Source organism: Xenopus laevis, chromosome 4S (assembly GCF_017654675.1).
Source record: "Xenopus laevis strain J_2021 chromosome 4S, Xenopus_laevis_v10.1, whole genome shotgun sequence".
Taxonomy (NCBI): Eukaryota; Metazoa; Chordata; class Amphibia; order Anura; family Pipidae; genus Xenopus; species Xenopus laevis.
The window spans coordinates 685916-700183 of NC_054378.1; the positions used below are offsets into that span (position 1 = coordinate 685916).

Genomic DNA, 14268 nt, shown 5'->3' on the forward strand with positions numbered 1-14268 from the left:
GTCTGTGTGGATTTGGTCTGAGTGGTTTTCAAGAAATAAGTGAGAATTTTTCAGATTTTGATAAATAACCCCCAAAAAAGTAATGTGTTGAAAGTGCTGGGTTCTAGTGTATTCACTGTATTGTTTTATCTGATGCAGATTTTGTGGTTTTGGTTGTCAAATCTGAAAAAAAGTTGCAGATTTCAGGCATCAAATCCAAAAAAAGCCTAAGTTTTCACAGAGAAATCCCAAAAATTAGTGCAATTGGATTTCTTTTCTATTTTATCATGCAAACGTATTGATAAATGGGGGGGGGGGGGGAGTCTGTGTGGATTTGGTCGGGGTGGATTTCAGAAAATAGTGAGAAATTTTTGGATTTTGATAAATAACTGGCTGAAAGAGCTGGGTTCTTCTAATTTACTGTATTGCTTTATCTGATAAATAATAAGTAACAATTAAGGATCCATCCAAAGTAAGAAACCCTGAGGTTGATTCAGTGTACAGTAAGAAAAATATGTAACAGTCCTAAACATATGTGTCAGCATCAATGTGAATTTCTTTGTGCAACGCCAACTCATACAATCTCCTTTGTGGTAGGAGGAGTAATTCAATCTAATCAGGTCACAAAAGGTATAGATGGAGCATGGCCTAGAGGTTTTGCTACCAATGTTACAAAGGGCAAACAGATGTAGATTAACTTAACAGCAGGATAATTGGTGTGGGAGAAAAAACCAAGAGGACCAACAACAGTGCCATGCAGCTCCCTCTACAGATCATATAACTATGAATCTAGTAAGAGAAGGTCCTTCTAAATTCATGTTTGAATAACCAGGATTGTTCCATATAATGCTTGAAATACTCAAGAGGAAATCCTTTGTTGTGATATTATTTAGAAGCGGACTTGGCACTGCAGAGGAAAATAACAGCATACAAAGCTCTATCCAGCTACAATACCAATAAAATAATAAAAATAGTCTTTGGTAATTTCAAGTGTTTGGGCTGCCCTCTACTGGAATGCCCTTTAGTAATAAAACGTTGCTGCGTAACTGCTAAACTGTCAGAAGTACTTCAATATTAATGGCATTCATGTGCCCTTAGAACCTGGATTCTCTTTGCAGAGGAGATAGATGACCCCACCAATAAGGTTTCAAGATACTTAAACGGTTGTCATAAAATGCCGGTTTCATCTAGAAATGAACGTTACCTCGTCTGTAGCAATATAAAGGTATTGTCATAAGAGGAATTTACTTTCTACGCTTACAAAAGGAATAAACAAAAACCTTCATAAAAGTACAAAAGGAGCCCCCCTATAAGATATATTGGATGTAACTGTCAGTGAATATCTGACACCCAACTGCTGCATGAAGACAGAATGAAGAGAAACAGATGCTGAGAGAGAAACAGTGAAGATAAACTTGATTATTTCAAACAATGGAGAATATTTAATGGATTGTATTTAGAAAGTGTCTTACTCCAGAATGAGGAAGCTTGCCTTTATATTAAATTTTCATTTTTGTGATAGTTGCCCTTTAAATCTCTACTATCTCTATTGCCATATTGACTGTTATCCTAACACAAATGTATTATTTTCATTTTCTTTAATGCACATATCACATTCAGTCTGGAAGCGTCAAGATTGGTTGTATCAAGTAGACAAGTATTGTTTTAATCTATATTGTATAAAAAGGCATGAAACAATTGGAGCCCTTGGCAAAGGCTTTGCACCCAGATTAAACAACTGGACAATAATAATCCACAGTGACTATTATTTTAGGATTACCTTTTAGTCTCCACCAAGAGTTTTTCAAGGACAACACCAGAAAAGTAGTTCAAAGCCCCACACGGCTCACATGTGGCCACAAAGGAATAACCCTGACTGCAACTTCAGACAGACCAAGGAAAGTGGAGGAATTCTAGTCAAACAGACTGACATCTACACAAACATATCACACCACATTACCAATTATTGCTGGTCCATTACAGTAAATAATTGTTTAATTGACAGCTCAGAACACAGACAGAAATGCGTTTTGCATTCATTCAAAATAAGAATCTCTAAAAATAAGAAAGCCATTAATGAAGGCGATAGTGGTAAGAATTTAATTGGTAGAGAGACAGTGCTTAAAGGGACTGTGTAAAGCCATGCACCTGGGATGTAATAATATCCACTTATACCCTTAATGGGACTGCACTAGGCAAATCCATAATGGAGACGGAGCTTGGAGTCCTTGTAGATAATAAACTTGTCTGTAGCAAGCAATGCCAGTCAGCAGCATCAAGGGCAAATAAGGTCTTGACTTGTATTAAATGGGGCAGAGAGTCACGGGAGGAGGGGGTCCCACTGTATAGAGCACTGGTAAGGCCCCATCTAGAATATGCCCTACAGTTTTGTCTCCATCACTCAAACAGGACATTATTGTATTAGAGAGGGGACAGAGAAGGGCAACTAAGCTGGTAAAGGGAAAATCTTAGCTATGAGGAAAGACTGGCCAAATTGGGGATGTTCACGCTGGAGAAGAGGCGCTTAAGGGGAGATATGATAACTATGTATAAATATATAAGGGGATCATATAATAATCTCTCTAATGATTTATTTACCAGTAGGTCTTTCCAGCTGACACAAGGATTCCGATTAGCAGAAAAGAGGTTCAAGCTAAATATTGGGAAGATGTGGAATTGTCTCCCTGAATCAGTGGTACAGGCTGATACATTAGATAGGTACAAGGAAGGGTCGGATGCTTTATTCACCAGTAGCTCCTCCCAGCAGACAGGAGGGAGCCAATGAGATTAGAGGAGGGAAAGGGGTGTTACAGGGAGAGCTGGGAAGTGAATCAGGGGTACAGGCTGATGCATTAGATAGGTACAAGGAAGGGTTGGGTGGTGTTTAGCAAGTGAGGGAATACAGGGATATGGAAGATAGCTCATAGTACAAGTTGATCCTGGGACTGATCCCATTGCATATATGCATATATGCATATATGCATATATATATATATATATATATATATATATATATATATATATGCATATATATATATATATATATATATATATATATATATATATATATATATATATATATATATATATATATATATATATATATATATATATATATATATATATATATATATATATATATATATATATATATATATATATATATATATATATATATATATATATATATATATATATATATATATATATTTTTATTTTTATTTATTAATTAGATTAAAAAGGTTGAGAGATCAGTTATTCTGAAAACACCAGGTCCGAAGCATTCTGGAGAACAGGTACAATACCTGTATTTCCATAAGTTAATGGTTTATTTTCCTTTAAGATTAGATAAAGGTGTTACTGTCTCAATGAAGCCTAAGCTGCTATTATCAGTGTGCTTGCTAGGCAAATGTACCTGATGATCTTGTATAGCCCTCTAATTGTGTTGTTACGTCCATGCAAGAAGCCAGAACGAAGCAGAGCTTACCAGTCCAACACTGTTGCCATAACCAGCACTGGTAGAGAAGAGAACATTGTCTAGTCTATATGATTAATCGCTTGTAATCATCACAATTCCAATGAAAACTCTTAGGCCATGTCAGAGGAAGCATGATCTATCAGTGTTGTACATACTGGGGGAGAAAACGCAGATCCGCTTCTTTCCACTCCAATATCCCTGGGCATGCCTAAGCACAGCATTGGCCTGTTATTCAGGATTTCCCCATTAAGGGTCAGGACCAAGGGTCGTCCGACAACAAATCTCTTTTTCAGGGCGACTAATCTCCCCGAACTGCCTCCCCGCCAGCTAGAATGTAAATCGATAGCGGAATGGCAGTTGAAGCGCTTAGTTTTCCAAAGTCGCCTGAAGTTTCCTCTTGAGGCAACTTCAGAAAACGAAGCTCTCCGAGTGCCATCCTGCAGGCGATTTACATTCTAGCCGGCGGGAGGCAGTTCGGGGAGTTCAGTCGCCCTGAAAAAGAGGAGATTTGTCGCCAGGCGGGTAATCTCCCTGAATCGGAGCATGTGTCCTGACCCTAAAATGAATACCTTCACACTCTGAGACAAAATCCAGTCTCTCTGTGCAGGCTGATGCTGTGCCCATCAGTGATAAAAAAAAAGGCAATATCAAAGCTTGTAAACAAATACTTATTTAGCTGTTCACCTGTTTTGCCAGTTTGACCGAGTCATGGGTCAGTCTGTCTCTGAGCTGAGGGTCCAGCTGAGCTGCCGGGGCGATTTCAACCACTTTCTGGTGCCTTCTCTGGATGGAGCAGTCTCTTTCATACAGATGCACCACATTTCCATATTTATCACCTGATAGGGGCAAAAGCAACGCACATTTTTTATTTTTCAAAAACATGTGGGCACAAGGTATACCAATCGCCTTAGATTAGGATATAAGTCTTAAATCAGCCCCTTATTGTTACTAGAACAGCCACAACAGCCATCAACTTGAGACCAAAAACAAAAAGCTTCTTCAGTTACAATTATGGAGAAAGAAAACAAAGAATTAAATTGCTGTATTCACCGTAGTCAAACCTACAGGAATATGTATGCCCCCAGCTGCACAAAAATCCCACTCACCAAGTATCTGAACTTCAATATGACGAGGTTTTTCAATAAATTTTTCCACAAACAATGCTCCATTTCCAAAGGCAGAGAGGGCTTCAGAGTAGGCTCTTGTGTAATTTTCCTCCAGCTCCTATAAAGATAAAAACAACAAAAATGGAGGAACAATATAATAAAGAAAGACATGACTCAAATTATCTCCCAACACGCCTGAGCAAAACCTTGATAGCAGTCCTCTAACGCCTTTATGTAATTGTACCTAAATACAACTAGAACATTGACATAAATGCTCAAATAAAGTGCAAGTTTAAAAATGTAAGTGGGCCCATTATCCTGAAACTGCCATTAACAATTACAAGATAAACATGCAGGAGGAGCTCCTATTAATATATCGCCAGCAAGAGGAGAACACCAGCTGTTTGTTACACAGCAATGTATATGGAAATAAAGTCTTCTGGATGCAGATTTTGGCCAAGGGGTGAAAAATAATGAGAAGAAATTATGCAGAGGTGGGACACTATAGCTAGCACTATTTATGGCTAAGGAAAACATACAAAAAAAACTGTTTATTAGCTACAAGTGCCCTACAGGTTTCCTCCAGCTGATTCAGATAAACAAAATGTGGGATATAAACAAGTATCTATAAAGCAAAGAGCATTTTAATGAATTGGTAATAATTGGCTCAATTCAGATTTAAAGGAGAAGGGAAGCTACTGAGGCAGTTTATCGCCAACAGATTAGCCACAACAGTGCAAGCTATAACACCATATTTATTCTGTAGAATGCTTTATCGTATCGGAGTAAACAGCTCTAGAATCTCTTGTTTGTTTAGCATAGCAGCTGCCATATTAGCTTGGTGTCCAATACAGAAGCCCATGAGTACACAATAGAAGGAAAAAAAGTGTGCCGTTTCTTTTGACAGAGCAGCATTACTTTGAGGGTTTACTGGTGTATTTATATAACCCTTTCTGATAAAGCTTACTTACTTTTAGCCTTTCCTTCTCCTTTAATATATACACACACCCACATTGGGTGGCTTTGCTTCCAATAAGGATCAATTATATTGGAGTTGGCATAAAGTACAGGCTACAGTTTTATTATTACACAGAAAAAGGAAATACTTTTAAAAAATTTAAATTATTTGGCTATAATGGAGTCTATGGGAGACAACCTTTCCAGATAACGGATCCCATACCTGTACTGGCAAATTGCATCAAACTGTTTAAACGTGCAAAGGAAATAGGATGGATGTAGATATCTGTGTTTGTTGCATTAACGCCCCACTCAATGTGCTTATTGTCTGCCTATTTCTGTTTGGCTTTTGTAGGGGTAGGTTTCATAGGTGAGGAATAATGAAGGTTTAGGGAGAAGACACACAGAGCTACTAGTAGCAGCTGCTTTTTGTGGCTACAAAATACTCTTCCATAGACAATACTCAGAGTTGCCTCTGCTAAAACACAGCGCTGAGGCTCATTTATCAACACTGGGCAAATTTGCCCATGGGCAGTTACCTATAGCAACCAATCAGTGATTAGCTTTTTGAAGCCAGCAGCAAGTAGAACAATGAATGCAGCAATTTGATTGGTTGCCACGGGTTACTGCCCATGGGCAAATTTGCCCAGCATTGATAAATGACCCCCAGTGTCTTAGAAAAGCATAATTACCATTGTCTATTTTAAAGCCATGTCAAGTAGCTGCTACCAGAAACTCTGTGTATCTTCACCCTTACGGAGGCTTATGCTCCACAAAAAAAGATCAGACACATTATATAAAGTATTCAACCATATGCTCTGCCATGTACAGTAAACAATGTAAAATTGTTTTGCAGAATATCTCTTAGCTGCGTCATACACATTGCCCTATATCTGCACAAATGGAGCCTCATTTTCTAGCTAATGGGTAAATTTGCCCTGGTGCAATAACCTACAGCAAGCAACCAAATAACAAAGGTACTTTTACCAGATTAATGCAGGTAGAAGAATGAATGTTTATCTGATTGCTTGCTATAGTTTTCTGCAATGGTTTGTGTTAACAAATGAACACCACTATGTTATGGGTTTTACGTTTATGCATTAAAGAACAAATACAGTCTACAGGGCAAGAACTGTGCACACAAACATCAGAAAAGAGACTTGTATATAATGTTTATTGGCATACCTCATAGCTCCGCACTACTCTCATACCACGTCCACCACCTCCATATGCAGCTTTGAATATTATAGGGAAGCCATATATGTTAGAGAATTCCTTGGCCTCTGTTAGGCAGCTGATTGGAGAGTCTGTGCCTGGAACAACTGGCACCCCTACGAAGGATTCCAAAAAAAAAAAAAAAAAAAAAAAAAAAACACTAGTTCAGCAATATGTCTATGAAGATTCTCATTTATCCAGGTCATGATATACGGTATCTAGTGGAATTAATTCAAAGGCAACTGGGCATTTATAGTTTTTCTTGAAAACTTTTCACCCCTCAGAGTGGCTTCTTCAGGTCAACTGTGGCCAACATCTTAGTCCCCTTATTTAGCAGCACGGTACACCACATTAAAAACTCCATGGACTTTGTCAACAAAGTGCATGAGGTTAAACTGGAGACCAACAGTAGCAAACCTTTACATGGAAGAAGTGGAAAAGAAAGCCCTGAATACCTTCAAGGGAACAGCACCAACACCTTGGCCAAAATTAAAGCACACAAGGTACCAGTAACACAAAAGAAAAATAAAGGTTTTACATGCATGTTATAAAATGTAATATTACCCTGCCCTGGTAAAAGTTGTGTGCTTAACTCAAAATCACCTATATAATTAAGCTACAAAGTGGTTATAGGAGCTGCCATTCAATTTTGGCATCCATTATCTATTCACATGATATGGATAACAGAATAAAAATGGTTATACTTAAGCTGAGATAAACAGGTCAGATGCGATTTCTATATCATATATATTTACATGGTTGACACCTAGATATTCTCTTACCTGCACGAATGGCAATGGCTCTGGCCTCTACTTTGTCCCCCATCTTGCGTACCACCTCAGGGGAGGGTCCAATGAATCTTACACCTGCGTCTGTGCAGGCCTGAGCAAAGTCAGAACGCTCAGAAAGAAAACCATAACCAGGGTGAACCGCATCAACCTCATTCTCCTGTTAAAATGTTCAGTCCCATTAGCAGGGGAAAGACAAGGAATTAATGTATCAATATCTTGTGAAATAGACAAAACAAAATATAGGATCAAGTTGCACAAAGTGCTTGGGACCTGGGCTTTTAGCAACAGATTTTTCCCAATAACTGGAAAAAGACATTTACTTTCAATGTGAATCTGTTTAGTTACCAGGGAAGTTTCTTTTGCACACGAAAAGCAAATGAGGGCTGAACTAGGCGTGATTTAAATAATAATTTGTGGAACAGTAACATAAGCATTCTGGATAATTGTTTTTTCTATCATAGAAACCTTACTGCTATAAAATATATAGAATACTACATTCAAGTATCTTACACCCAAAAATAAGTTGAACACTCAGAACCAGGGCCGGAACCAAGGGTAGGCACAAGAGGCATGTGCCTAGGGCTCAAAGGTCAAGGGGCAGCAAGCACGTACCTCTTCTGCATGGCTGCCCAGCACAGAACTATTTTAAAGGCTCACTTAGCATCCATGTTTTGTTTTCCCATAATTTTTTTTTTACTAAATTGGCACTCCAGCCAAAACCTGCATAATGAAATAAAATGTAATTCTAAGTAATAACTCAATTTTTGTTAAAACAAATTCAATTATTAAAACATTAAGGTGGCCATACACAAATAAATCCACTCATTTGGGGACATACATAGCCCAATAACATGCTTATTCTGTCTGGAGATTTGTTTGATCACCCTGTCCATGGGCAGTTTTATTTATTTATTATGTGCCGCATACAAGAGGCATGGTGAAAGGGCATCCACTGCTAGACCTCTACATATTTATAATTAATGGCACTCTGTGGTTCTGTGTTAATGTCGCTTTAATAAGGTGTTAAATACAGGGTTCCCTTGGGTTGCATGTACCATTGAATGCATACTTGCACTGGGGCAAGTTCTATGCATAATTCACATTGCTTACTGGAAATCACTTACCTTAGCAACCTTGATGATATCTGGTATGTTTAAGTAGGCCTGGACTGGTGGCAATCCTTTCCCAATGAGATAAGCCTCATCTGCTTTCTGTCTATGTATCTGGCCTGTATCTTGCTCTGAATAGACCGCTACAGTCCTTATCCCCAGTTCCGTGCATGCTCTAAAGACACGTGTGGCGATCTCACCTGTTTTGATATGGATAGAAAAAATTTAAATTGCTGCTTGGAAATCATCTACCAAAAAAAAAGGAATAAAGGCAACACAAAGTACCACCAGGATCCTGTCCTCCTTAGCAATTTTTGGGTTTGTGATGCAAAATATTTTAACACTAAGGGCAAGGACAAAGTAGAGTTTAGTCTTCCTCATTTCATTGTGACGACCAAACTCCAGAGAATTCCTAGCATTCGTGGGCACTGAGAATATTACAAGGATATTGTGCATTCTAAGCACCAACAGCAGCAAGTCATTTTCTGCCGGTTTGTTGCAGCAACAAATGCAGGTGAAAAAGCACCCCCATGGTCATTGCCCTAAGACATATATGACATTAGGGAGATGTGAAGCTGTAAAATATCTTCTCTGTTCCCCAATAGCTGTAATGACATTTGTGAAAAACATTGCAGGCAGTATCTAGTTTACATAATTCTAAAACAATTGGACTTGCTGAGTAATCTTTGAAGACATTTCACTACTCATCCGAGCAGCTTCTTCAGTTTAATGGACTGGCGTGGGAACTCCTCAACGAATAAACTCTTCCACTCACAATGGCACATTGTAACTCTTCAGAGAGGCAACATCTGAAACTCACAGAGGTGTGATCCTTGAGTTACAGTGATAGGATTATCCAATGTCTCCTAGAAACAGGTGTTACTTGTGACAGTTGCATGAATGGATGTGTGAAGTGTTCTGAAACCGCTGGGGTACAGATGTTAGAACAGCATTGTATGTAGCAGACAGGTGGTGTTGAAGGCCCCCGCCTCTGTTCAGGGATGGTTTCTCCACCTTCACATGAATCTCCTCTTTCAAACCAGCGGTCTTCTGTTGTTTTAGAATTAATTATACTAGATATACCATAACCTGGATGAATGAAAATCTCCATAGTCACTGCAGGCAGTGTTCTCAGAGCAACATTCACTAATCACATGGCAAATGCGGTGTCTTAAAGTAGATAAAGTGGCCAGTGCTGTACATTGACTATACAGACATTTGACTGAATTGAGATACTTGGTAGTGCATCCAGTGCCGTCTAATCTGTTTACATGCTGTACTCGCAGCTCCATGAAAGTATAGAAGGGGTTTGTTTAGAAGGAGGACAGGTCTCTTTCCTTGCAGCTGCATTGGAATCAACCAGTCAAGGATAATAGAAAATGACACTTTTTCTGAATGTTTTCTCTGCTGTAGATGTTATTACACTGATCAACACTCATTCTAGAGACTGGCAAGTTACTAGACAAGGGACAGCAATAAGTGGATTTATATTCTGAATACTAGATAAGCAAAACTGGACAATGGAGGTATTAGGTGTACAAGTTGGAAGTGTGGCGGTTTGGAGCAATTATGTCAATTTGCATTTAATGTTAACATGCCCCCCCTTTACAGGTCAAACAATATACCTCTCCTGCAAACCTCTTCAGTCACTTATAACAATGCGAGAACAGAGTTGGCATCATATGTGAATGGTTAAGGGTCATAAAGTCAATAGAACAGGATCAAGTACCGAGAACTCCAAAAGAGATTCCTAATGATTACAGATGACATATGTTTGAGTTCTCATTCATCCAGGTCATGGTAGATCTATAGAAATAAGTCAAATCAACTGGACTTGCTGTGGTTTTTTCCTGAAGACGTTTCACCAGTCTCACAGAAAAAAAACCCACAACAAGTCCAGTTGATTTATTTCTATAGCGATTACAGATGACCAAGTGCAAGTAAGTATAAACTATTGATGAAGCTATTAAAGATGAAACACCAATTTTAAATTAGGCCATAGGTGCCAAGTGCTTCACCAAGGTTTGCTCCATCTATTTTATACTGTACAGAGACCTGAAATATAAAGCAGTGCGCAGATTTCATTCTGAGATGGGATATTGTAAAGAACAAAATAAATGTAACTGTGCTTAAATTAATTACAATGTCGAAGGCAATGAAGCATCTGTGCTACTAAAGTTCATCAAAATCCTCTACAACTCATTACCCATTAATGCTGCAAATGTTCTTGAAACAAAATTAATGCCACTTCCATGTTTACTAATGTTCAAAGAGACAAATTTTTCTTGTGCTAACTGCCGTTATCTACGCAAGGGTGGCAGCTAATTTTACCATTATTTCTGACAAGTTTTTTGGTGCTTATTTAGGCCAACTTCCAATAAATCTTGCAGGTTTTCTTGGCACCACTGCAAAATTAGATTTTTCAATATACAATATCAATTAATTCACTAATAATACTTTTCTAAATATCTTCTTACCCAATGATCACAATTTTCACATGACAAACGTTTGACATCATATTTATCGCATTATACAACTATTGTCGTATTTTCACAGGCCACCTATTTGTGTCTGTAAATAACCCATTATCTACTTAGATTGTAAGTTCTACAGGGCGGGGACCTCCTTCCTCAAGTCTCTAGCACTTAGTCTAAATTTTAAGTATGACTGTACTTTATATTTATTTGTATTGATATTTTATATATATATATATATGTAGTTGTATTTCTAATAATGCACTTAGTTTTTTTATTCCAATGACCCCTTGTTTGTTACTACTAATTTATTGTTTTGCTGTACAGTGCTTTGCCCTCAAGGAGCGCTATACAAATAAAAATATACATACATGGATACCCGATTGTAGCATCATTATATTATTCTGCTCTATAACCCTTCATACATTAATATATTCTAAAGATGCAACAAATCAAGGATTTTCCTGAAACCAAGCCTTTTCAGCAGGTTTCCGCTGAATCCTAGAGCCTGGCCAAGCCGATTTCTAAACCCTGCAAAGTGTTAAAAATGTTTATGTGCATGCATCAATTTGAACACATGCATGTGTCAATTTGAACACGTGAATGTCTTTTCCATTTATGGCCCCAGGGAAAGGATTCAGAGTTGGTTTTCAGAGAATCCTGCATGAAGGATTCTGACAAATCCTGATAATTCGAATTCAGTGCATCGCTAATATAGATACATACATAAGAATATAATCACATTATCATACTTCAGTCATCCAGTAGGCAGTTTGGCTAGTCCCATGCCCTCACTCCATGTGTCGTATACCAAGCAGCTGCATCTGAACAAAATTTTCTCCAGTAGCTTCTCCATATATTTGTCTATAAGAAATGAATGCAACAGTATATTTTTATCAAGGTTTTTTTTTTTACCTCTGTTGGCCACTAAAACTTTTTTGATAGGCTTGTACTCCACACGCTGGGTGCTCTGAAAGGCAGCATTGAGCACGGAGATGCGCTTCACACCGAGGAAGGTCAGGCCTCCTTTGACAAAACGGAGCTGCAACATCTAAAAATAAGAAACAGGAGCACAGGTAAATAAATGGTGATTATATTCATACTCCTTACCTAGAAACAAGCTACTACTTTGCATGTTACAAAAGAACACAACAGTCTCTCATCGCCCTTTGAGCTGAAAGTCATCGTTTGCCCAAGAGACCTGCATATCTTAAATTGTTACAATTGTCTCTTTGCTGATCTTAAATTGTTATCATTTCCTCGCTTATCTTGATTTGTATAGTTGAATTGTTAAGTTAGAAACGTTTTCTGGAAGTTCAGTGCAGGAGATTATATATATATATATATATATATATATATTATTCAGAATTCTGCTGGAGCAGCACTATTAACTGATTCATTTAGAACCATGACAGTATCCCTTTAAGGATAAATAATGGACCAGGGCCTATTGGTATTGATCCTAGGGTATTAAAAAAGCTTAGTTTGCCAACCAATAAATCTTTCATAGTCTGTTATTTGCCAGACTGGCCTGTTGCAGTTGTGGTACCATTATATCTTCGTGTGCTTGGATAAAGAAATGGCTGAAAGACAAAGTAGAAAGTGTTGATAATTTATTTTGTAGAAGATCCAGAGTTGTTAATGGAGTACCTTAGGGGTCAGTTCTTTGCAGAATCCAATAAGATTTTAATTTGTATGTAAATGACCTTGATGCACAGCTTGAAAGTAGTTTATGTGTGTATGCTGCTACTGTAATAATAAAACACTCCAAAACCACAGGATCCATTGCATGGTTTTACAGACAAAGATTAAACATCACTGAATATTGTTGACTACAAGCTTATGCATTTGGGCAAAAATAACACATACTAGTTATAATCTAAATGGAATTTCGACAATTTTATAAAAGAGGCCACACTCCTTCATAAATTAAAAGCACCTAAAACACATCAGGCTTTAAACCACAGCAGCCGTCCAGTGCTTTTAGCAATTAAATAAAGGTCTGATTTTGATTTTTGCAGATTTGGTGCAGCTTTTTTTAGTACCTCCCAAATGTGCCATTTTGAGATCTCAACCCTCAGTCCTGCATTAGTTACTGAAATGTCCTGACTTTCTCTTTGATCTCCTGCACCGAACAGCCAGAAAAAGATACAAAGTTTCTAATGTAATTAGGATTCAGCGGAAAAGATACTTTTGTAACAATTTAAGATAAGCAAAGAAATAATTGTAACAATTTAAGATAAGCAGATCTCTTGGGGAAACTGACTTGCAGCTTAAAGGGCACTTGACCTTCATTAGCAAAACTTTAGGGATATAAAACACATAGGGATATATCAGTGACATGACAATTAAGTGTGTTTTGCGCGCATGTAACAAAACTCCATGTAAGACATTAAAGAACAAGGAAAGGCAAAAAAATAAAATCCCATTTTTACTTTCTTTAATGAAAAAGAAACCTATCTCCAATATAATTTAATTAAAAAATGTGTTCCGTTTTTATAAAAAAACCTGACTGTATGCAGTGAAATTCTCCCTTCATTTACTGCTGTGGATAGGAATTGTCAGACGGTCCCTAACTGCTCTGCAGGGAAACAATCATACTTATGTACAGCAGGGGGAGCCCCCGCCTTACTTCCCAGCCATGCAGAACTCAAGCAGCTTTGTTTATGACGATCCCTAAGCAGGCCAGACCACACTGAGCATGTGCAGGGTCAGGGTAAGGAAAGCTGTTTAACAAAGTTACAAGATGACAGCCCCCTGTGGCCAACTTTGAAAGCATAAATCATTTGTTTGATTAGGCTTGTGGTGCAGTAAGTTCATGCTTATGTTTAGTATACAAAATACAGCATTTCTAGCTTATTCTATTTTAGACTTTCCTTGTCCTTTAAACTTAAATCAGTAAGACAAGGTGCACCAGAAGCACAAGCATGAAAAAGTCCCTAGGGGTGCCAAATAAGGGCTGTGATTGGCTATTTGGTAGGGCCATGGACTGGCAGCCTACAGGAGACTCTACTTGGCAGTATACTTTGTTTTTATGCAATTAAAACTTGCCTCCAAGCCTGGAATTCAAAAATGAACACCTGGTTTGAGGACAAAGAGCAACATCCAAGGGGTTGGAGAGCAACATGTTACTCACGAGCTACTGGCGATCACTGGCCT

The 14268-nt window shown here is 38.0% G+C and overlaps 1 protein-coding gene across 3 annotated transcripts in view; it reads right to left on the reverse strand.

Moving 5' to 3' along the window:
• Positions 1 to 14268, reverse strand: part of LOC108715122 (pyruvate carboxylase, mitochondrial) — a 132270-nt gene that overhangs the window by 96423 nt on the left and 21579 nt on the right. For all 3 annotated transcript variants that reach the window (XM_018259958.2, XM_018259960.2, XM_018259959.2), the window contains exons 3-8: positions 12025 to 12160; positions 8651 to 8835; positions 7518 to 7683; positions 6706 to 6851; positions 4564 to 4681; positions 4142 to 4293 (exon numbers count right to left, since the gene is read on the reverse strand). In XM_018259958.2, coding sequence (XP_018115447.1) covers positions 4142 to 4293; positions 4564 to 4681; positions 6706 to 6851; positions 7518 to 7683; positions 8651 to 8835; positions 12025 to 12160 — 903 coding nt within the window. The remainder of the gene's footprint in view (positions 1 to 4141; positions 4294 to 4563; positions 4682 to 6705; positions 6852 to 7517; positions 7684 to 8650; positions 8836 to 12024; positions 12161 to 14268) is intronic.